At 47.1% G+C, this 24,311-nt stretch overlaps 1 protein-coding gene across 4 annotated transcripts in view; it reads left to right on the top strand.

Annotated features, from left to right (window-relative positions):
- The window catches only part of KIF6 (kinesin family member 6), a 472,725-nt gene that overhangs the window by 355,665 nt on the left and 92,749 nt on the right, over positions 1-24,311 (top strand). For all 4 annotated transcript variants that reach the window (XM_044250472.1, XM_044250466.1, XM_044250478.1 and 1 more), the window contains 2 exons: positions 11,482-11,590; positions 22,872-22,927. In XM_044250472.1, coding sequence (XP_044106407.1) covers positions 11,482-11,590; positions 22,872-22,927 — 165 coding nt within the window. The remainder of the gene's footprint in view (positions 1-11,481; positions 11,591-22,871; positions 22,928-24,311) is intronic.

Here is a 24,311-nt window from a genome sequence, read left to right as displayed (position 1 = left end):
TGGAGCTGGGGCTACAAACGCATAAGGAAAAATCACGTGCCCGGGGCGCCTGGGAGGCTCAGAGGGTTAAGCCGCTGCCTTCGGCTCAGGTCATGATCTCAGGGTCCTGGGATCGAGTCCCGCATCGGGCTCTCTGCTCAGCGGGGAGCCTGCTTCCTCCTCTCTCTCTGCCTGCCTCTCTGCTTACTTGTGATCTCTCTCTGTCAAATGAATAAATAAAATCTTAAAAAAATAAAATCTTAAAAAAAAAAAATCACGTGCCTTTGGAGACTCAGAGCCTGAGGGGTGGAGAAGGTGGGCAGATATGGTAGTCATGCAGATAGTTCATGGCAAAGGTATTCACAATTCCAAAATGGAGAGATGCTCCAAGTGCCACCATCTTTCATTAACACTTCACAGTAACATTAAGAGACAGGAGTTTTTATTAGCTTCATTTGATAGACAAGGAGCTTGAGACTTACAGCAACTTAAATGGCAGATCCTAGGTCCTACAGCTAGTGAGTGAAACCAGTGCTCAAACCCATGTCTGCCTACTTGAAATTCTATCACCTTTTCCCAACCACTGCACAAGAGCAGAAGAGTAGCCCAGAGTTGTACTCTAAAGCAGGTATTCGTCCATCATCTGAGAGAGGGAGAGTAGCTTGACAAGCCTGTGGAAAACTCCAGTGTGCCTCTCCTGGGAATGTCCTGGGGATGCAGGGGACTCATTAATGGTGTGGTGTCTGGACCTAGAGGTCACTGGGCCCCACTTCCCCCCACAGTCAGAGGAAACCCCAAGGTCATTCTCAGGCTGCCTGTATGGCTCATTTATTTAAATGTCTGCCTTCGATTCAGGTGATGGTGCTAGGGTCCTCGGATCGAGCCCCACATGGGGCTCCCTGCTCAGCAGGGAGTCTGCTTCTCCCTCTCCCTCTGCTGCTCCTCCTGCTTGTGCTCTCTCTCGAATAAATAAATAAAATCTTTTTTTTTCCAATTTATTTATTTTCAGAAAAACAGTATTCATTATTTTTTCACCACACCCAGTGCTCCATGCAAGCTGTGCCCTCTATAATACCCACCACCTGGTACCCCAACCTACCACCCCCCCACCACTTCAAACCCCTCAGATTGTTTTTCAGAGTCCATAGTCTCTCAAGGGGAGATGAAACATAAATAAAATCTTTTTTAAAAAAAATGAAATCCAAGGTGCTTTTAGTCGATCTCTGTGCCTGTCCCTGAACGTGGTGGGCCCCTCCCCACCCCTATGACCTTGCCTCTCTGTGTTCCCTATGCAAGGAGTGACACTGGCCTCCATTCCTCCAGCTCCTGCTCCACAGTTTCCCTAATCTCTGCCTTGGGTGGCACATTTATTGAAAAGTCTTCTGCAATCTGACCACGCCCCTTCTTTTACTTTCTTGTGATCATCTACACCACTTGCTCCATACTACCACCAATGCATTGTCTATGAGGGTTTGCCAGCTTTCTAATGTAAGCTTTGACCTTCCTATACTCCCAGTGCTTTCTATCACAATGTCAAGGACAATATTTCTTCTATTTATCTGTACCATTAACCATAGAAGAGGACTGTCAATAGAGCAGATACTCAGTACTACTGACAGATGGTCTACTTCACCAGTTGACTCACTGTCTCAGTGAATAAACAAATGTTACATTTAAACAATGAAATTCTTTCTAGAGGAAAAGCAGTCAGGATAAAGAGGGGCCAAAGGGAAAATGATGACCCCTTCGATCCTTACCATCTCTTTCTCATGGCTGTTGCTCATTTGGGGACAGGAAATTACTCTCTGCCAAAGTCCACACTCTCAGAACCTGGACCCTACCCCTTCTCTCTATAGCATCCCCCTGCTTTGGTCCAACACCATCATTTTAAGTGCATAAACTCTTTGACTATGGGGACTCTTCAGAACTGAAGCTCCATATAGATTAGGGAAAGATAATTACTTACATGGGTCCGACCTAGTTGGTTAACTAATAAAGTCCTTATGGCAGAGAGCCAAGCCTCCTCTACAACCCTCCCTTTCCCTCTGATCCTCACCCAGGCCCTGGGGCTCCAGGTGGAGCAGCTCTTCCTGGCCATCTGGTGCCTGCTTGAGCTTCTCATTCATGAACATCTCCAGCTCTCCCGAGCTGCCATGTGCATTCATGGTTTTCAGTACTCAACCCTCCCAACACGGTCTTTTTCTCATGACCTCCTGACCCCTTAGGTCTGACCTCAGTGGTTTGCTGGTATTCGTGAGATCATTCCTACTAGGCGAGTGATTTTCTTTTAACAACACGGTATGTAGAAAAAGGGTTCCAGAGTGAGACAAAGCTGAGATAAAGTTATGGCATTGCCATTTTGCTAACTGTTGTCTTGGGGTCATTTTAACCTCTTTCAACCTCAATTACCCTACCTGTAGAATGGGCCCAATACTACCTAGTTGATAGGGTCACTGTGAGAATTAAATGAGACAACATATGTAATGCCTCTAGCACATGCAAAGTTCTCAATAAGCATTAGTTCCCCCCCATCACCACCAATAGACTTGTGAGATTAGTAAATATCTGTGATTTCTTTTAAAGATTTTATTTATTTATTTGACAGAGAGAAATCACAAGTAGATGGAGAGGCAGGCAGAGAGAGAGAGAGGGAAGCAGGCTCCCTGCTGAGCAGAGAGCCTGATGCGGGACTCGATCCCAGGACCCTGAGATCATGACCTGAGACGAAGGCAGCGGCTTAACCCACTGAGCCACCCAGGCGCCCCAAATATCTGTGATTTCTTATTTGTGAAGCATGAAACAGTGCCTATCACATAGAAGACACACAACAAGTAATTTCCTCCTTCCTTGTTTTTTGCCCCCAAAGAATGAATACCTGTATCCCCAAACTCCATTTTACCTTTTGCTTACTTCCAAGCCAGAGAAACAGAATTTTATTTAAATCTACATGCATTTCAGCAATGGCCACAGTCGCCAAACTATGGAAAGAACCAAGATGCCCTTCAACGGATGAATGGATAAGGAAGATGTGGTCCATATACACTATGGAGTATTATGCCTCCATCAGAAAGGACGAATATCCAACTTTTGTAGCAACATGGACGGGACTGGAAGAGATTATGCTGAGTGAAATCAGTCAAGCAGAGAGAGTCAATTATCATATGGTTTCACTCATTTGTGGAGCATAACCAATAGCATGGAGGACAAGGGGCGTTAGAGAGTAGTAGGGAATTTGGGTAAATTGGAAGGGGAGGTGAACCATGAGAGACTATGGACTCTGAAAAACAGTCTGAGGGGTTTGAAGTGGCGGGGGGGGTGGGAGGTTGGGGTACCAGGTGGTGGGTATTATAGAGGGCACAGCTTGCATGGAGCACTGGGTGTGGTGAAAAAAATAATGAATACTGTTTTTCTGAAAATAAATAAATTGGGAAAAAAAAATAAAATAACAAAAAAAATAAAATAAAATAAAAAAATAATAAATAAAAAAAAAAAAATCTACATGCATTTCAGGGAACAGGCTACTAGGCTAGAATGTATTTTTTTTAAGAATGTAGCAGAATAAATTTGAGAATACAGTGGAATTCATTCCTAATTCAGGAGTAGATAGAAATCTGCCTTCATTTGTCAGACAATAGGGCATGTGAGCAATGCTCTAACCACTTCCCCCAAAGCACAGGATGACATAGAAGCCAGCCAACAGAACCCTGTTGACCATGGCCTTTGGAAATGGTCAGGACATTTCAAACTCAGGGAATCCTTTGTTTTTCAGATTCTGCAGCATTTGGAGCCACTTATTAGCTGAAAAGAAATGCTGCCTTTCAATTCGGTGAGCCTCTCCATCAACTGCCCTTTAGCCCATAAAGGGCTTGAGTCCACATGTCCTTCCACCCAGATTTCCAGTGTTGGTCCAAATATTGGGCATGGAATTGGACACCAAGGCTGACTGAAATCGATGGAAAAGACTCCATAGATCCAGTTTCGCCTGGCAGCAGGAGCCACGCCATGCTGTCTTATTTAATGGAAATGTTGCTGGCCTCCAGATTCCTGAGTTAACTCCAAAACACAGAAATGCCAACATGACCCAGGCTCTTCTCCAAGCTCTATGCCTGTGTCTGTCCATGGGTTTTTCTAAGCAACCCACATGGGCACTTTGTCCTGAATAAGAACACTCACAGAAGAAAAACCCCAGAGAGGCCGGGTTAGGAAATGCAAGGTCTTCGGCAGATGACCTTCAGGACCATGATTTAAAGATTTAATGTGACTGATGGAAATGAGCCACTGCCCTCAAGAAGCTGCCATTCTTCTAGGTGCTCCAAGTCTGTCCACTCAGTTGGCACACTAGGCCTTTCAGCACCCTCTCAGACTAACATCCAGCATGCAGCTGCAGCAGGAGAGTGAATCAGACATGGTTACCAAGACAAAAGAAAAACACAACCAGCTTCGAACACTGCCCCTTAAGTTTACCCAGCCCACATGGTCTGCGCTGCTGGGCCTGCAAGGCTTGCTGGTGGGATGTGTGATCTCTGGCACCAGGAACCAGGAGCCCATTTGATTTATTTAGATGTGGTGCCACTACTGGGTGGGTCTTCTAAGGTTTCCGTGGCTTTCCACTTCAGATTTTCCCTTTCCTCCACTCCCTCGAGCCCCTGCCAAGCTTACCATGCTTCAGCCTGGTCCAAGCCAGCCCTAAGAATCTACAAATTAAAGGTTCTCCTTTGATGGCTTTCATGTGGCAGTTTAGGAAACTCCAAGGCCAGTCCTAATCTGAGGACTTCAGCCCAGGTGGTATCTTCTGGTTTGAACATAGGCCTTTAACCCCAAGGCCTAGGGCACCAACTCATTCCAGAAGTGTCACTGAAAAGCAGGAAGTAGGTTGGGCAAGCTTCCTTGGTCACCCCAAAAGATCTACTCTTGGTCTTCACATCTGCAGTCACTTTGGCCGCGGCTAAGTGGTTTTGTCTTCCCCTCGTCCTCAGATTCCATACCCTGCTGCACCCGCCCAGCGCCCCCTCAAATTGTAGCTGAGCTGGTCCTTAAAGTAAACAGACCCATGGCACATGACACTGCTTCCTATGGTGGCCTCCATAGGCTTCCCTCTGGTGGCAGGGAAACATGGACAGAGGGCTCCTTGGCATATGCTCCCAGACAGCCCCTCTCAGTAACTCCAGTACTTGGGGCATGATGCTGCTCCCTGGGGAAAATCCCCTGCATGTCAGCCCCAGAGGTGGTAGAACTGGGCTGTTATTTTTCCCCAGAAACATAGGAATGAGAAAAGTTAATAACAGTTGTCATTTGATTTTATGATAATCTGGGAGCCATGCGTGAAAGGAGACAAGTGACTTAGGCTGCCTGACAATGCCTTCCGTCAGTGTGAGGAAGGAACGTGGGAAGGCAGTGCCTACCTATGCACCATACAGGTCTTTCACGTAACTTCCAGAAACCTCCTCCTTCCTAAATGCAGCATCCGCTCCACAGTGAGGGGAGGAAGGTAAAGTGTCTCGAATGTCCCTCTGAATCTTTCTGGAAAATGGGCCATTTCTCTTTATAAGATCTTTTAGCACCTCCCCATCTCATGCGTGTTTTCAGTCCAGCAGCAGTGGACACATTGCTTTTCATGCTAGAAGCTGCTGACTTGTCCTTCGCCGCAGAGTTTCTGGCTGTAGCCATCATTTCCGTTCGATGGCTCTTGGGACATCTTTATTCCAGACACCGTTCCCAAGAGTGCTGGACCACTGAGCTTTCCTTCATTTCCCTCCTGACGTTTTATGTTTCATGCTGCTTTGATAGATTTATCCCTTCCTCTCATTTAAATTCCTCCTTCCTCTCCCTCCTACTGATCCATTCATTCTAAATTCTCTATACACCAAAGGATGGAATTCTCTTAAAATTATTTATAGGAGAATACTTTTTTTTTAAGATTGTATTTATTTATTTGACAGACAAGTAGGCAGAGAGGCAGGCAGAGAGAGAGAGGAGGAGGCAGGCTCCCCTCAGATCAGAGAGCCCGATGCAGGGCTTGATCCCAGGACCCTGAGATCATGACCCAAGCCGAAGGCAGAGGCCCCAACGCACTAAGCCACCCAGGTGTCCTAGGAGGATACTTTTGTATATTTCACCTAAGTCAACATTTGCTGAGAAATTTCAGTGCCTAGAGATTTTGTATCACATACTGTACAAAACCACATTCTATCCTTGCCTGTTGCTTCTCATTTCTGTTTGCACTTCCATGTCCTACATATTGTAGGAATTCTTCATGTCACTATATCAAAGCCACTCCCTCACCTGTGGTTTCAAAAACTTCTGCTACCAAGCCATAAGTCGTGTAATCATGCCCCACATCCAGTTTCCTCCCTGTCTCAGCCTTGAATGCCTTCTACCCAGCTCTGAGCCTTCTCTTACTTTTAGTCCCCACCAGTGTGATCCACGCCCCCATTCCTGTCAGAATCCCACCCCATGGCTCACTTTTCTTTATTCCCTGTGGGTGTTCTTTTCTCCCCTTCCTTCTTCAGTCAGAGGGAACTGAGGCACCACATGAAGGGACGTCATTCCCAAGGAAAACAGATTTTTGGCTCTGACCAGGAAATCCATTTTTCAGCATGAATAACACAACTCTCCATCATTTTACCTTTGTCAATTTTTAAGCAATAGCTTAAGCAGCAGTAGGTTGTTTGGGGCAGCCAGGAAAATGAGCTCTGGCCCTTGTGCTCCAGACTAAAGGAAATCAGACAGCAGGCCCAAAGGCAGGAGCATAAACTCTCCACTTCCGATGTTTTTCCTTTTCATTTGGTTTCCATGGGACCCTGTGTTGGGGGCGGGGAGAGCTTCTAAAGGGACCGATGCATATTCTCCAGCAAAACAAAGGGCCAAATTTCAGGATGGCAAAAGAGAGAGAGAGCGCGCGCATTATAGAAATGGGTGAGGGACAAGAACCGAAGAATTTTGTATGCCTAACAGTATCAGAAGCTACATGTCAAGGCTGATTTTGTGAGTGCCTTGTTGTCTCCCATTTCTACCAAAGTGCTGTTCATAAGAATTATCAAAATCCAGAAGAGGCTACATCTTTAGGATTTAGAAGTGTTTTCCATCTAGCTCACAACCTAGAATTGCAATGTTGCGTTTTGGGGACTGAGATGGAGAAACTCCTCTCCTTCTTTAGGGTTTTTGGTTTGTTTGTTTGTCTTTTGGTTTTTGCTTTGTTTCGTTTGAAATTTTATCCTGGCCTGTAATATTTTATGTGCTCTCCTCTGGGTCTTAAACAGTCCTGTGCCTCAGCAAGCCAGCAGGCTCCTCTGAGTCATCCATGTTTTCTGGGATTCGACACTGTGACCTACGACTGAAATTCACTAAAAGGAAACAACCACGAACTAGAAATGGTCACGGCAAGCAGGAACCCCTAAGGTCCTCCGCTTTGATGAGCAGCCGAGTCTAACAGACTAAACAAAGTTGGGGAGAAGGCACAATTTGTCTTTGCCATCGTACCTTCCCTTTCAGGCTCAGATTTTCCCCCATTTTGGCACCAGCCTGAAACACCATCTTATGTCTTGTCTTTGCAGAACCTGTTAGCTAATTGTCAACAGATTGTGGAGTTTGTCTTTGCTAGCTCCAAGACAGTGATGCCTTCAAGAGTATTTGCATTTTTATAAAAGCTTCCTTGGAGCTGGAATCTCTAAGGGCGGGCTATGAAGCATAATAACATGTAGTGGGAAAAGATGGTGTTGATTTTCTTGTGTGTGTGTGTGTGTGCATGTGTGTGTGTGTGAATTTCTAAAATCACACTATACAGGAGATGCACCCACCCAGGGATGGGTGGCTGAGGGAGGAAGAGCCATGTGAGCACTAACCCTGTCATGTTACAGTATGCTATGCTAGAAGGAAGAACATTAAGCACATAAGACATTCATTTATTCATTCCAAAGAATTTGAGCTCCTCCTATAAGCCAGGTACCATCCAGGTACTAGAAATACTGCAGCAAATAAAACTCACAAAAATCACTGCCCCATGGAGTGCACACATTCTAGAAATAATAATAGAAATAGTAAAACAAAATTTGTGCTTCTGTTTTTTCTGTGATAATGTAAAGAACATTCAGGGTTTGGGACAAGATAGACAGTAATGAGAGTGAAATCCCATGGGCATGGGCAGATCCACCCCTAGCAGGGCACTTTGAGGCCTACCACTTGCATTCTCTCTCAGTCAGACTCCCTGGAGAGGTGGATCTGAGAGCAGAACTGACTTCCTCTAAAACGCCAGGCTGTTGTGACCCCTTTATAACATTTCTTTAACTGAGCTTCAGTTCCTTCCTCTGTAAAATGGTATCTGACCAGGGATCACGGAGAAGTTTAACTGATACAGTAGGTAAGGAAACACTTAACACGGTGACTAGTGTAAAGTACATAAGAAATTCATTTTATTCTCCCCAAAGACCATTCCTGTTCTGTGGCAGAACCGTGCATTTGAATCAAGTTGCCCTTTTGCTCCATCCTACCCTTCCCCCTTCATCGGGGATCTTCTTCCACTCCTGCTCTACCTGGCAAATGCTGCTTGTCCCTCGGAATCCTTCCCAGTCTCCCCGACAGGGCTGACCCTCCTCCTCTTTATTTCCTGGCGCTGGACACATGCGTGCCTTACAGCAAATAGCAGCTTTTGTGGTAACTATTCACATTTCTTTCTCCTTCACTAGACTTTCAATTCTTGAAGGGCAAGGATCAAAGCTTTAATCTTCTTGTTCAAGTTTATAGCTCGGTCACATGCCAACCGCAGTGCCTAAGAGAAATAAATATTGGTGGAGAGAATAAATAAATAGATGATTATCTCATTAGCTTTTAGTCACTCTAGTGCTCCAACTGCTCTTACTCCTTCTAATGGGGACATTGTGTACTTGGAGGCCAGAGCTTGCCATATAAGAAAGCTGTTTTCTAAATCCTGAGAGGGGAAAACAACTGTTTAGTAGGCTTCCAGGCCCTACATTGCTTGCCTCTCGGCCTTCAGAAGCTGGGCATCACAGCCACCACTGCTTGGCCTCCCTGAGCAGAAATGGGGAACACAACCTGCCAGAATTAGAGCCCTCACATTAACGACCACTCACCTGAGCTCAACACCATCAGAGAACTCCAATTCCAGAATACTCCATCGTCACTGCAGGAAAGCTGATCCCATGTTCCTGACAATAAGCCCACAGCACTGCAGGACCCCAGGGACCTCTTAAATCAAAAGTATGAAGTGCTTCCAGTGTAACTTTCTTTCTCGTAACATGTACTTCACTGACTTTTAAGTCTTGGAAAATTGGTGGCACCCACATACTGTGATGCGGCGCTGGCCCCACATTTTTTAGCAAGACTTTCAAGATCCTCTGGAAAGTGAGAGCAAATTACCTTCCTGAGCTTCTCTCTCCTGTGCACCCCACGTCCTTTCTGTTCCTACTACCCAGGCCCCCTCTCCACTTCAAGGAAGATGCAACAGGGTTTTCAGTTGGTTCTAAGTTCTTCCAGGACCGGCTGCTATAACAGTGCCATGGGCGCTGAGAAATCTCGGCATGGCCATTCCTCCCAGCTGTCGATTTTGGACTCTCAGCTCTGAAAGAAAGCAGAGCCTGGGAGAGAAAAGGCCATGAACCCATCTCCTTCACTGCAGCTTTTCAAACAACCCTCTCCCCGCCCCTCACCCCTGCTGCTGCCTTCTCATCACCTCCTCTGTGGGAAGCAATTTGGGGGATCCCCCAGGCAGGCTCTCCTGTGGTCTCCATGGCGCTCTCCTCAACCCCCACTCCATTCCAGAGAGATTTGCTCCCTCTACCCCCTGTTGCTGTTTCATTAGCGGTGAAAAGCACACATTGTCAGAACTAGGCACAGATCAGGGGCAGGGAGAGGTATGGCGTGAGTCCCTCGGCTCCCTGTGGGCTTTGCTGGATGAAAAGTGCCCCTTGGTTAATGCGTCTTGTACAGTAGAGCTCATCTTTCCAAGCCCCCCCAAACCCGTTCCCAGGCCAACCCGGTTCTGGAGTGTGCAGGGCAGATGTGGAGACAAAGCCAAGACGTGCCCATTTGCTTCTGATTGGAAAAGGGTGGGGCGTCTTGTGTGCCTCACCATTCAGACATTCTTCATGGTGCTATTTTTATCAACGGTAATCATTAAATTGGTGTCAGATGGGCTGGTCCAGTTCCTTACCCCGAGGCCTGGTGATGAGACTCCACGGGTTTTTTCCAGGCAGGAGGAGATGTGGTATGCGGCCCATATGAATGGGTCTCCGGAACCTGGGGCCTCACAGCAAACCCCTCTCACCCTGGATCATGTTCATGTAGCAATTAGAGCAAGGCTCATTTTCACTCCTGGTTCATTCCTGACCTGATTCATTTAACACACATCTGTTGAGCACCTTCTAAATGCTAGACATTGAACAAGACACTAGGGATTCACAAAGATGTAATCTCTACCTCCTAGAAATATGCCTGTCACCAGAAAGGATTGTCATGTGAAGTGACAGTGTCTACTGGGCTGTACGTGTTACAGATGCATTGATAGGTACATAATGGAGGGAGGATTCATGCTGCCTGGGCCTCAGGGAAAGCTTCTCGGGGTTGGTGACACTCAGCCAGGGCTTCAAAGATAAGTAGAATTAACTGGATGAAAACATGGGGAAAAGGAACCAAAACTTTTAAAAGAGGCATTAAAAAAAAAAGTCTATAGATTCACCCAAAATCCAGCTATGTATTCAGTTGTCACTTAGGGATCCCAGGCATGCACCTGCATTGACCCTTGCTCTGGGAGGCTGGGAGAAAGAGGTCTACGGTGCAGAAATGCCACCTGTTCACTACACCATCCCTGGCTGTCCTGACTCTGGATTTCAGAATTTGGCCCCTGAGCAGGGCCCAGTAGCAAGGATAGCAACCCAGAATGTTGGAGTTAGACATGACCTAGGAACCGCCATCACAACCTGCTCATGGATCTTTCTATGGAAAACCTATCCTCAGAGTAAGCACCAAGGCCCCTCTCTAGACACAGGAGACAAGGATGAGTCGTTATATGGAGACTAAGAGTAGAGTTTTCTAGATTCTGTATCTTTCAGTCTGGACTGTACCACTTTTAACTAAATGCCTGGAAATCCAGCATGAAATTGAACAGAAAACCAAAACAGGGCATAGCAGGAAAATGGGGAGAGCCGTGGTACCGAATGATGGCAGAAAGTGCATTTGCAGATGTTCTCGGCAATCCAGGGCCTGGCGCTCTGGTTCTCATTTCCTCCGACCAAACATTCCAAACTCCACCCCCCACAAGTCACATGCCTGCACAGGCACAGCCCTGCAGGGTGCAGGTTGTCACTGGAAGGGCCTCCTTGCTGGGTCAGTGGCCAGCTGGAAGAGCCCAGGGCCACCTGTCTGGTCAGGAGCCTCTCTGCTGTGAGCCTCTTGGAGCCAGGGCTGGCTTTGTGGTCCACCTAAAATGACAGTGAAATTAATGGAATCCTGATGCCATGACTGAAGCCATTTCCCCATGTCTCCAAACAGGGATGAGAGAAGAAATGTCCTTGGGACGACAAGAGGCTTTTGAAATCTTCAAGAGGGACCACGCTGACAGCATTACCATCGAAGATAACAAGCAGATTTTGAAGCAGAGGTAAGGCTGGCTCACAGGGCCGCTGGTCCCCTGAAGCATAGCTGGGCCAGTCTCAAGGAAACTTGCTATTCCGTTGTCCCTAACTTGCTTAACCTAACTTCTAAAAGAAAGGCCTGACGTGTATTTAGCTTCACAGTGAACTGTGTCCAGCCCGGCAGGACTTTTTCTACATGGGAACCTCTTCATCCCTGTACCGCTGGGGTATGCAACATCAGGGCGGGATCTGTCACTGACAGCACCAACTTTGTCTCCAGTTCTCCCCTGTTACACTAATTCCTATCTGCCTGTGACTTTGTCCATGTCATACTGTTCCAAAGGCAAAGGAAAAAAGTCTGTAGACCGAATTATCATCTCAGAACTCTGGACCCTCCAGCTGCTGCAGCCCTGTGCTTCCTACTCAAAGGGAGTAAACGTGTGCCCAGCCTGTGACCCAGAGGCCTCTGGTGCGTTCTCCAGCCGGAAGCAGAGCGGGCAGCAGCGTCTGCTGACATACTGTCAAGCTGGCCTCGGGAACCTTTAGAAAAAACTTCAGGGTAACATAATTCGTTTCAGCTCATATGCAGTTTAGATGCATAGCTGCAGACTGTGGCAGACAGAAAGACGGCCAGGTGCCTGGGTCCAGAGTTCAGAGAGAATGTTCTAGCCTGTGAACTCTTAAACTGAGTCACACGTGATTCTGGATCTTAGCACACAAACATTTGAAAATTTTCAAAACCAATGCATTGAATTAAAATGAGATCCAGGTTTGGGAGTCATATGCTTATCAGTGCTTTAAGGAAGCCTAAGGAGTGGCCAAGCTCAGGAAAACAGGTAGAGATGCAGGGGTCTAGAGGGTAGAAACAGGGGAAAAGCTCTAAAGGGCAGGGAGGGAGAGGAGGCTGTGAGGGAGGCTGAGAGAGAAGCGAGGGAGATCCAGGGAGTTCTAAGGAGCAGAGGAAGGCTGAGAAACAGAGAGAGAAGCAAAGGAGACCCAGGAGAACATGTTGAACTGAAAACCAAGAGGGGAGTGGCTCCAAGAAGCATGCTGTGAGTGGTGTCCAACACTAGAAAGAAAGAAGCAAGGGAGGCTGGACCCAGTGCACCAAGCAAACAGGCGACCATGGACCATGAGTCGGAGGGCTGGGACTGAGGGAGCACTTGAAAAGGAGCTGAGCAAATGGAGCACACGTGAACATGTGTTCAGAAAGTCTGTGATAGGGTGCCTGGCTGGCTCAGTGGGTTAAGCCACTGCCTTCGGCTCAGGTCATGATCTCAGGGTCCTGGGGTCGAGTCCCGCATCGGGCTCTCTGCTCGGCAGGGAGCCTGCTTCCTCCTCTCTCTCTCTCTCTCTCTGCCTGCCTCTCTGTCTACTTGTGATCTCTCTCTGTCAAATAAATAAATAAAATCTTAAAAAAAAAAAAAGTCTGTGATAGACGACAAACATTCGAAGGAGGGAAGGGGGAGGCCTAAGGAGAAGAGAGGTTTGTTTCAGAACGGGAGAGAAGTGGTGAACATTACAGGCCACAGAAGCAAGCCTGTGGAGAGAGAGGCAGACAGATGGACAGACCAGGAGAAGGACTGATGCCGCAAGGCCTCAGGAAGAAGGTCTGGGGAGGGGAAGGCCTCAAAGATCCCAGTGAGGTGAGCCTGGAGAGAAAAACGAGGCAAGACAGGATTGCTGTTGATGCCCTTGGAAGCGAAGGGAGGTAGTTAAAGATGGCCTCTATTTTCTCTGTGGAAGTTGAAGTGGAATAAGAGTCATGAGGGTAGTGGCAGATGTGGTGGCAGAGGTTTCATACAGATGTCCTAGGGAACAGGAAAGAAGGTAGAGCTGAAAAAAGAAAAGGGCAAGCAGTACAGAGGGCCCAGCTTGATGGTTAACCACTGGCTTTCTCACTTTGGTGCCTTGTGAACGGGGGGTCTCAGATCACTTTAGGAATCCAGCAATGGTGGGAGGGGTGTAGCCAGGAGCAGCCTGTCCAGAGCACTGTGCGGCCCCCTTAGTCCATGCAAGTACACGCGGCCCCCGCGGCCCAGTGCTTCTGCTTCCCGGTCTGTCTCCCCGGAAGCTCTCCTGTGGGCTCCGAAAGGGACATACGCGAGGATGTTCTCAGCAGCTCAGTTTGTGGCTGAGGAGAGCCCGAAGCCTGGGTGTCCATCCCCGGGGAAGCAATGAGATAAAATCTTGGGGAAGCTGCCCATGAAGTCAGGAGCAATGAGGAATGTACACACACCAGCACAGACGGCACTAAGAATGCACAATTCATGGAGATTATAAATAGACGCACCCAAAACAAACAGAAGAGCCAAAGGTAAAGATAGACTGTCACATGCTTTAACCATAAGAATGGTTACCTGTGTGAGGGAGCAGAATGAGAGCAGGACGGGGTGGTGGGAATGAATAAATGAATAAAACAAGGGCTGGGGGAGAAAATAAAGTACCTCTAGTGAAAGCTGAGGACACTCCCTCTGGAAAAATGGCTATATGCTCACCCACACAACTTTTAGCGAATGAACCCTGGGGTTTCACAAACCTTCTAACACATATCCACAGTAAGCCATGATTTTCTGGGATAGGCAGTTGGATGTGTTGGAGCAGATCACCTGTCTGTCTGAAGATGAGCATGTCACACTAGCTGCCTCATCCAATATGGGGCCCTCAGCCTTGTACTTCGCCGGGGCTTCAGAGCTTACATCAGTGCCTGACAAATCTGGCTTTATAGGAAAATGACCCATGGAGCTTGTAAAAGCTCCCAACACTGGGTCTCATCCCTCAGATACTCTAATTTAATTAGGTAGGAGCTAAGCATCCATTTGTCTAAAGATTTCAACATGAAAGCAGGTTTGAAAACCACCAGCTGAACAGTGTCCAGAGTCCTGGAGCTCCAGAACTTCTGAGGCAGGATCCCCAATCTCTACAGACAAAACCAGTTTCCAAGAGATTCTTTTGTACACTTGAGTTTAAGAAACACAAGCTTAGAAAGAATTCTATTTTTTAAGAGTTTATTTATTTGAGAGAGAGAGAGAGAGAGAACATGAGCAGGGGATGGGGGCAGAGGGAGAGGAGAAATGTAGACTCCCCACTGAGCAGGGAGCCTGACATGGGGCTCGATTCTGGGACCCCGGAATCATGATCTGAGCCAAAGACAGATGCTTAACTGACTGAGCCACCCAGGCACCCGAGGAATTATTCTGGAATTGGTATGTTTCCTGGTTCTCGTTTATACTAGAGTTCAGGTTTGTTTCCAGCAGGAGGGTGGGTTGGGATGGCAGGGCTGAAGATGTGGTCTTTCAAAGCCTCTTAATACAGAGCTCACTTAACTCTAGTAAGGTTCTGACAACCCTGTGACAAATGTGCTTTTAGGCTGAAACATATCCAATCAGATAGGATGAGCTGGTAACACTGGTGGTCCCATCTTGCTTGTGGCCATAGAGCAAAGGAATTAATGAAACTCACACAAAGCTTTGAAAGGGTTTTTCCCAGCAATTAATCAGTCTTTTTAAATCAAACATCAGGAAGACCAAGCCCACATTTTTAAAAAATGTCTACATCTGTTTAATGTTATTGTAATAACAATCATTAAAGGAATATTTGGTACCGAAGGGGTGTAACCCAGGGTCTACTCCCTTCTCAGGATTGGAGCTTTTGTTTGCAATCGTGGAGAGTATTCAGTTACTAAGTATTACATGCTCATAGCTGCTTGAGGCAGAAGACTAAAAGAAAATGTTTTTCTGTGAAAAGAAATAGCTAAAGCCCCGCTCTTACCGCAGACATCAGAGTAGGGTCCCACAGGTGCCGATGGGGGCAACTTCCACACCGCCCTTACTTCAGGAAGCAGTCTTCCATAACCCTTATCCCCTCCAAGCATCTGTTGCTGGTCTCCCTGGTGATGGGAAGCACCACGCACCCCATCTGCAGGAGGGCTGGCCGGTCCTAGGAATGCAGACATGCTCCACAAGATTTTAGTCAGGATGGTGCTAAATGCGTTTCCTCACTCTGTTCCCAGGAGACTTCCTCAGAGAAAGTCTCACCCTCTGCTAGCCCCCAGCAATGAGACCCCAGCCTCCTGGCCTGCCATTCATTCCCAACTTTTCACATCACATCACTCTACCATCCAGGTTTCCAATGTTGGGACATTGTGTTGGCAAAGGGACTCATTGCACCCACACAAGAGCCTGAGGTCAGCTCAGCCTCTTTAGCCCATGGCAAGGGGCTTCTAAGCCCAAATGAAGGAACCATTGGTGGCCCTGGATCCCTTGTGATCGCTCAGTTCCCCCAGAGTGCAAGGATTGACTTGGAGCTGCAGGAGGGGTCCATCAGTGGCTCACATGTACACACCCATGTTACTGGATGGAAAGATTTTCTTCCCCATCTTACCTGGACCCTTTGCTGTCCTCCCAGGCAATTTCTAGGATCTCCTAGCCCTAGTCCCCAGTCTGGGGGAGTTCGTGCTGCCTGTCTGTGACAAGAAAAACAAGACACTGGCACATTAATGGAATGTTTACCCTTTGCTGAACTAGAGCATGTGAGCCAATTCTTAAGCTGGATTTTTTCATGGAAGACAACTACAATTCAAAATCACATTTTTCAGGGAAGACTCATCCTTGTAGTACATGGTAATATGAAGAGAGGCTGGAGATCCCATGGTTGGCAAAGACCAGTGCCCAGGCACCACGCAGCTAACCTTCTTCTGTGGCAGGTCTTTGATACAAACTGAGTCCCTCTGTCACAGACTTCCATTAAATAACAAAAGAAGAGATAAATAGGGAGATTAACTGCAATTGCAAACAAAGGCAATGATAGTGTGAACTCAACCCAGAAAAGCGCCTCTTCACTCCACTGGATCCTTCAGACACAGAATACAACAGCAATCTAAAACCAACAGGAAAACCGGACCGAGGCTGGAGAGCAATCTCGTGGCACCATCTGGAAATAACATCCATGACAAATAGGAGTTCCCTGGTTCCTATTAGACTCCAATTTTAACTTTTATTATTTTTCCATTTGTTTTTTGTATTTACACCTTGTCTCCTGAACTAGAATTATGGACTCTGAGAGCTGAGATTAGATTAGAATCTTCCCAGCCTCCCCATAGTTTTTAAACACAGTGCTGGCCACAAAAACAGTACTCAACAATACTTCTTTGGCTCGAGAATGATACTTTGAAATTGGCTTTGGGAAGTCTTAGCAGCCAAGCAGACTGCTCAAGACCTACTTCCTAGAAGCAATAGAATGCAATGGCAGACTTCTCGAGACTCAGAAAAGGATCAGCTCAACAAGACACAGGAGGGGGCAGCCATCTTGATGGGAAACAAGATGGAATAGAGAAGAAGTATTGGTATGAAGGAAAAGGCTAAGGGCAATGAAAGGTGGATCTTCACGGCAATACAACAGAGAGAGCTAAGGTGCCATGTCAGGGATGGGTCTACAGAGGAAGGAAATGCATAGATGCAGGCCTACTCTTCCTCTCTGATAGGGAACAGTATTGCATGTTCACTCTGTAAATAATCAACATATTAAGTTAATTGCTCTAGACAAGAAGACTAGGAAAGGTGTTAAGAGGAAACCCCTTACCCTCCGATGACATATTTGCCCCACTGGCCTAACTAAACCTTCCCAGATGACGTGACAGGGAATAGACTGCAAAAGCTCTTAGAGACTGAGTGGCTTATGAACACCAGCTCCTCGTCTTAGCCTATAGGTTAAAGCGGCTGCTGCCCCTGGTCCCCAGCAAACTGCCTGTGGTTCTAACTGCCCTGGGGCAGAGCCAGGTGTCTTGCTTCCTCAGCTACTCCCCCAGTGGGGACATATCTCTGCCTGACACACACCAAGAGCAGGATGGAATTCTCCCAGGAACTGCTGGTCTTGAAAGTCATATGACATTTGACCTCAACCCCCATCCCTTTTATTCCCCCTGAAGATTGAGAAACTCAGCAACTATCCTAGGTGTCCTTAACCACAGACTTGCAAGGATCTTTCCTCTGACCCCTGGTTTGCTGAGAAGATGATACTCATCATTCCTGTCTGTGGTTGCTGCTTCTAACACGCAATCCCACATCACAGTTCATCACCAAGCAGGTCCCTACACTGCCAGGCAGTGGTCATGATCTAGGTACAAAGGACATCTGTATGCATGTACTTCCCACATCAACCCACCCCCGAGAGCCATCTCATATTAATCTTACAAACAAGGGCTCTCGGATTTATCTGGACATTCAAGTCCAAGTCTCTGCACCGCAGGGAGTGCTGTCTACATTGCACACCGTGCCTGTGTGACGTGCTCCCTCACACACTGCCACTTGCATGCTACAGATAGGTATAGTATGCTCACGTAGTACGTGCCCCGGGTCTAAACTCCAGGGAGAGAAGTGTGAATTAAACAGCTGTGGTCACTCTCCTCGAGGCGCTTACAATACTGAGAAAGGAGACAAAGCACGTCAGCAGGCAATTCCCAATGGTTTGCCCGTGATGACAGAAGTTCAGAGTTCTCTGGAACACATGAGGCTGCAGATCTGCACAGCCCTACAGAGAAAGAGACATCTCTGCTGCACCGGCAGGGTTAGGTCAAAATCAGCTAGATATCCCATGCAAAGGGAACAGCCCTCAGGTGAACCAGTGTGACACTTGATGGAACTGAGACCATTTGGGCCAGCCTAGAAAGGCTGGGGGTGGGGGTGTTAGAGAAGATTCTGGCAAAGTCCACACCAGCCAGACTGTGAAGAGTTTACTTAGCCTTGTTAAGGAATTTGGATTTTGTCCTGTGGTCCCTGGGGAGCCCTTGAAGAGTTTTAAGCAGGAGACTAATAAGATCAGGTATGCATTTAAGAATGCTCACACCAAGCACCTGGGTGGCTCAGTGAGGTAAAGCCTCTTCCTTCGGCTCAGGTCATGATCCCAGGGTCCTGGGATCAAGCCCTGCATCCAGCTCTCTGCTCAGCAGGGAGCCTGCTTCCCTCTCTCCCTCTGCCCGCCTCTCTGCCTCCTTGTGATCTGTCCAAATAAATAAATAAAATCTTTTTAAAAAAGAAGAAGAAGAAGGCGGCTCACACCAGCTAAAGTGTGGGAATTGGCCTGAAGGCAGATAGCATGAATGCAGGGAGTCACTGAAGTCCTTGTCCCTTGGACGTAATGGGGTGAGGGAACTGTTTCTTCTCTGAGGCAATGAGAGGAGGAATGAAACCAGGTGGAATGCTGTGAGAGATACAGAGGACGAGGACAGAGGGGAGGACAGGAGAAGGATGCGTTGAGTGAGGAGGGCAGTGGAGGGAGGGGCAGGAGCACGTGGGTGAGTGCCCATCCTGGACGGTGAGATGAGAAAAAGTAAGAGGAAGGAGAGGGATTTTCGGAAGCGGGGTGGGGGTTGGGGGACAATCATTTCCTCACGTGTGTTTGTCAAGAAATAAACCAGGACCAGGAGGGAGATCTGGGAGCTGTCTGTGGGGATGACAAGTGAAGGCACTGGTGTGATGGGGTGTCTGGGGAGAAGAGGTCACACGGGGAGAGGGTCACGACAAAACCCTGCCCACACCTGATTCGCAGCGTCTAAGGAACAGCTGCAGAAAGAGGAGATAAAAGGAGCAACCAGGGCGAGAGAGGGCTGATGTGACGTGGAAGCCAAGAAAGAGAAGGGTTTGCACTCTGCGGACAGTATCCGGCACGGCCCTGGGCGCACCATGACTGCTGTGGGATCAGTGACGGCTCAGTGTCACGGGAAGCCAGGCTTGTGAAAGAGCAGCCAGAGGACTGCATTCCTTCTCCCTTCCAAGCCCAGGCCTTGCCCCGAGGTGGAGATTTCTGAGCAGTTCACAGAGCCGCCTGCCAGACCCCATGCTGGAAATACCCCCTCAGCAAAGCTGCCTTCCCGAAATGAGCCGTGGAGCCAATGACTCCCAGATAGGAGTGCCTTGGTGCCAGGAAGAGACCCTCAGGAGCGCCTGGGTTGAGTCACAGAGCCTTGTTCCTGGCCCTGCCCAAGGTACAGCCTCCCTGACATAGACCTAGCCTCCTCCCCATGAGCAGCAGCTGAGGCTGTCCTCCAGAGGAACCATGCATCCTGGAGAAAGTCAGCACAGGTCCAAGCACCAGCGACCCAGACTAGCTTCCTGAGCCACTTCATTAAGGGAATGTGCCTCTCTCAGGTCAGGAAGGAGTCAGGAGTCTCCCTTTCCTAATGATCAGAACTCAGTCTGGGGCCTGAGAGAGGGGAAGCAGGGGGGCTGAGGGCGATGTGGGCTGGGCAGGTACGGAGATGCAGGTGGGCAAGGAAGAATGTGGCAGAAATGGGGGTCACCTTCTTTCTCATCTCTTCTGCCTCCCCTGCACTCTCCTCTTCTTCTCCTCAGGGCTGGGCTTTCTCAGGGAAGAGTTTGTCTTGACAACTGGAGATCAGGAACACATGTGGGTGGGGTGGCCTGGAGCAGTGACAAGTGCAGAGTGAAGGGAAAATGGTCACATGTGGACGGCACGGCCCTCAGCGCACACCTCTTCAGTGGGCAAGTCCATTTTAGCTGAGCGCTGAGCTGCAGGGGAGAGACTGGAACAGCTCATGGCTTCCCCACTGGGTCTGCCAGCCCTAGCACGGCAGCTCTTTGGAGCAGGTTCACCTCAGCACAAAGCAGCTCCCTCCAGGATAAATGTGGGCACCACCAAGGCTTGGGGGACTCCAGCCCAGGCCCTCTGTCAGGGCTTCTCTGAAGAGTCACTGTGGAGACAGCCTGGACTGCCTCAGTATCTCCCCTTTTCTTTCTCTACTCTGGTTTCCTCCAGAATTGACATGAATTTCAGCAGCTCTGCAACCTTGTTCTTATATCTTCCTGATTCTCGAAAATCCAAATGGGTGAGTGGACACTATGGGAGCAGGCACTACGAGGAGTCTTTCACCAAACAGGGAAGGATTATCAAGCCCTGTGGAGTCCTAGGTTCTGGGGATGGACAGAGCCAACAATCTGACAGTTAGAGTCCCCCACGCTTGGCAGAACTTACAGGATGAAAATAGCCCCGTCTTCTGAGTGGCCTGGCCCACAGCTCAGATGCTGCCTGTCTGGCAGGTAAAGGCCAGCTTGAGCCCACAGAGCCCAGCACAGGGACTTATGAGAATGTCTGCTGAACCGAATTCAGTCTGAGTGGCATCAAATGTTCCTGCATTTCTCTCCCAAAGGGGACAGGCCCTAGCTGAAGAGAGCACATCCATAAATCTGTCACAAGCCTGAACATCCTAATGAGGGAACTGGGGTGGAGACCCAAGAAGCCTAAACTGAGAGGAAATTTAGTCCCCTTCCTTGGAAACTTCCCATCTGCAGTCACAAGCCAAGCAGCCAGACTCGGAAAATAGCAGTGACATAATTCACACTTCTCCCTCATCAAGCAGAGGGCCGTCGCGGCACTCTGGCCTCTGCCCACGTTGTTCCCCTGCCTGGAATGCCCTCCTCTTCCTACTTCCTCTAACAAAATCCTACACCACTAAAGAACTTAACAGATGAAACAACATGATACCTGGGATTTATGGGATCCAGAAAGATTTGGGAGGTGGGTAGGGAATGCAGAGAGAAGAGATCATTAAAATCAAATTGACTCAGGCGCCTGGGTGGCTCAGTGGGTTGAGCGGCTGCCTTCGGCTCAGGTCATGATCTCAGGGTCCTGGGATCGAGTCCCGCATCGGGCTCTCTGCTCAGCAGGGAGCCTGCTTCCCTCTCTCTCTCTGCCTGCCTCTCCGTCTACTTGTGATTTCTCTCTGTCAAATAAATAAGTAAAATCTTTAAAAAAAAAAATCAAATTGACTCAGTGTCTATAGTTAATGAAGCATGATGGTGGGTAGAGTTTTCTAATATGTCCTATACATCCATGAAAGCTGGGTCAATCCTACCTTGTCATGAAGCTTTCCTGACTACGCTCCACTCATGGAAAGGCCCCTCCCCAGTCATACCCTAGTGGCTTAGCCAGGGTTAGCCACGGTGGCGCAATGATTTACTGTAGCCATTTATTATGGATTTGTTTCATAGCCTTTCAGTTGCCCTTTAAATTCCATGGCAGAGAGGAGAAGGGAAAGCCTTCTTTCCCTTTCTTTCTTAAGGGTCCCCCATGTATAGGAAACCAGACCGCATGTTTCTCACATAGACCAGATCCTAGGCCACTTTGCCAGCGCAATGTTGGGCTCTCAGCAGGCATCTCATACATATTTGTTGGCAAATATGTAGAAGTCATTGAGTAAACATCAGCACAACCATCCAGCAGACTATAGACAGCCATCAAAGATAATGGACATGGAGATGAACCATTAGAGATGGTGGACTCTGAAAAACAATCTGAGGGTTCGGGAGGGGCAGGGGGTGGGAGGTTGGGTGAACCTGGTGGTGGGTATTATGGAGGGCACGGATTGCATGGAGCACTGGGTGTGGTGCATAAACAATGAATTCTGGAACACTGGAATCAAAAAAATAAATAAAAATTTTTAAAAAGATAATGGACAAGTTTCTAATGATGTGCAGAGGGATTAGTACTGTTATGTAAAAAATAACCAAAGCACAAAATCATGGGGATGGTATGATCTTAACTCTATAAAAAGTGAGTAGAAAAAAGACTGGTTGGAGCTCAAAATGAGCGGATTTCTGGGGCAGGGTTATTGGGGATCTTTTTTTGTTTTGTTTTCATATTTTCAAAATGTGATTTAACATCATATGCAACAGGAGTCAGCATCCTTCTGTCAAGGGTCATATAGTAAATATTTTCAGCTTCACAGGCCATACAGTCTTTGTCACAACTACTCAGCTCTGCCAGTGCTACCTGAAAGCAGCCATAGACAATATCTAAATGAATTGTGGTGGCTCTGGTTCAATACGATTTTATTTACAGAAGTAGGTGGAGGACTGGATGTGTTTCACAACCAGCCATAATTGGCCAGCCTCCGACCTATTAATTAATAATCAGAAAAAAATGTTATTTAAGTTACAGTAAGCATGTATTCTCGACTATAACTAACAGCTCTCGATAATGTGATTAATAGAGAAGAGCAGGGCACAAACATCTTACAGTGCTTTATTCCAGTACCCTTGCATCATAAAACACTCAAAATTGTAAGTCATAATTCTGTGCTGGATAAAAAAGTAAAAATTCACAATACCAGTAATTAATACAAATTTTAGCTCTATTTTAAGCCCACTATATGTATGTCATTTATTTATATTTTCTTTTATCTCTTTCCATAAAGTTTTAAATTATTTTAGAGAGTTCCCAGAAATCTATTATTTTTAATGCATAATTTGGGATGAACAGAAATCGGCAATTTTTTTTTTTTTCTCCCTGCAGATTTTCTGAAGCGAAGGCCCTCGGAGAAAGTATAAATGAAACAAGAAGCAAAATTGGTAAGCAGATGTTATTCTGTAAGCGTCTTTCACAGACCATTTTCCTGATGAAAATCAGGTCATGATGTCCCTCCAAATAACCATCAGGCCGAGTTTCAGGACATCCCTGCCAAGGAAGCTGCTTTGAGAGTGCCTTTCCTTGGAATTTTGTCATCTCCCCTACCATCCATCAGGAAAAGTGTTTTCTTTTGTCTAGAACTTGAACTTTTCATCCTCATGAAGGCCTGAGCTCTAGCATCCCAATGAGAAAGTTTTGCTTTTCCCCCAGTGTTCCTCAACAATAGCTCAACTAGTCATAAAGGCAAGACTACAGTGAAGTTTCATATTTTCAAGTGCTGTGAAACACTTCTACACCCACCCCCCAAAAGCTTATACTTAGCATTTTTGGCACAGGCATGCATTTTTCAGCACCATTCAATAAGCCCGTGGAAGGAGGAGAAGGAAAATGAGCCTCTGTGCCTTGCCAGGGACACAGGCTGCCCAGCAGGGCCCCGCCATGTAGGTGAACATCCCTGGAGATGAGGTTAAGGCAGAAGGCAAACTCAATTAAAGTATGCTTCATATTTTTCTCAAAGTGAGAGAAAAATGTTGCCTTTATCCCAAACTAGAAGACACCTAGGGACCCATCTCCCAGGCTGGGGCAGCTCCCTGGGCCATGCCCAACACCATGTAGAGAATCTCTATAGTCTTAGGGGTTCGTAACCTAAGATCTGGGAACTCGGACAGAGGGGAAATTAGCCTTTATTTTCACCAACCTCTAACTGTAATTAAGCGTATTTTCAGGGATTAATGGAGGCAGCTGACCCCAGTAGGACTAGCAACACCTGTCATCCATGGAAATTGCAGACATTTTCATTCCACAGCCCAGTGTGGCAGATATGAAAAAATATCTTTTATACGCATCAGGACCTCAAAATTATGGTAGTTATTAGACTCAGAATTTGATCTTATTATTTGATGCATTTATATAAAAGCGTATAGATATTTCTGTACCAAAAAAAGTTTTAAAATTTGGATAACTATTTCAGTATAACTCATTTCTCTTAAAATACTTTTTTTTTTACCCATGCTATGTACCAAAAAAATCATCATTCTGAGGAAGGGTCCATGGTTTTATCACACTGCCAGAAGGATCCCTGGCAAAAAACAAAGATTACAAACTCCTTTCTTGACCTGGATTCCCAAACCCCTAAAACTTCATGAAAAAGAAAACTGGATGTTAAGGGTGTGTACATTTTTCTGGAGAGGTCTGATTATCAGAAGGGTCAGTGACCCAAACCAGCAAGGAAATTGGCTCTATGGCAGTGCCCCATCAGCTATGCCAGTTCTGTACCAAAAAAAGTTTTAAAATTTGGATAACTATTTCAGTATAACTCATTTCTCT

Source organism: Neovison vison, chromosome 1 (genome assembly GCF_020171115.1).
Source record: "Neovison vison isolate M4711 chromosome 1, ASM_NN_V1, whole genome shotgun sequence".
NCBI lineage: Eukaryota > Metazoa > Chordata > Mammalia > Carnivora > Mustelidae > Neogale > Neogale vison.
This window is presented reverse-complemented; position numbering and strand designations above follow the sequence as displayed.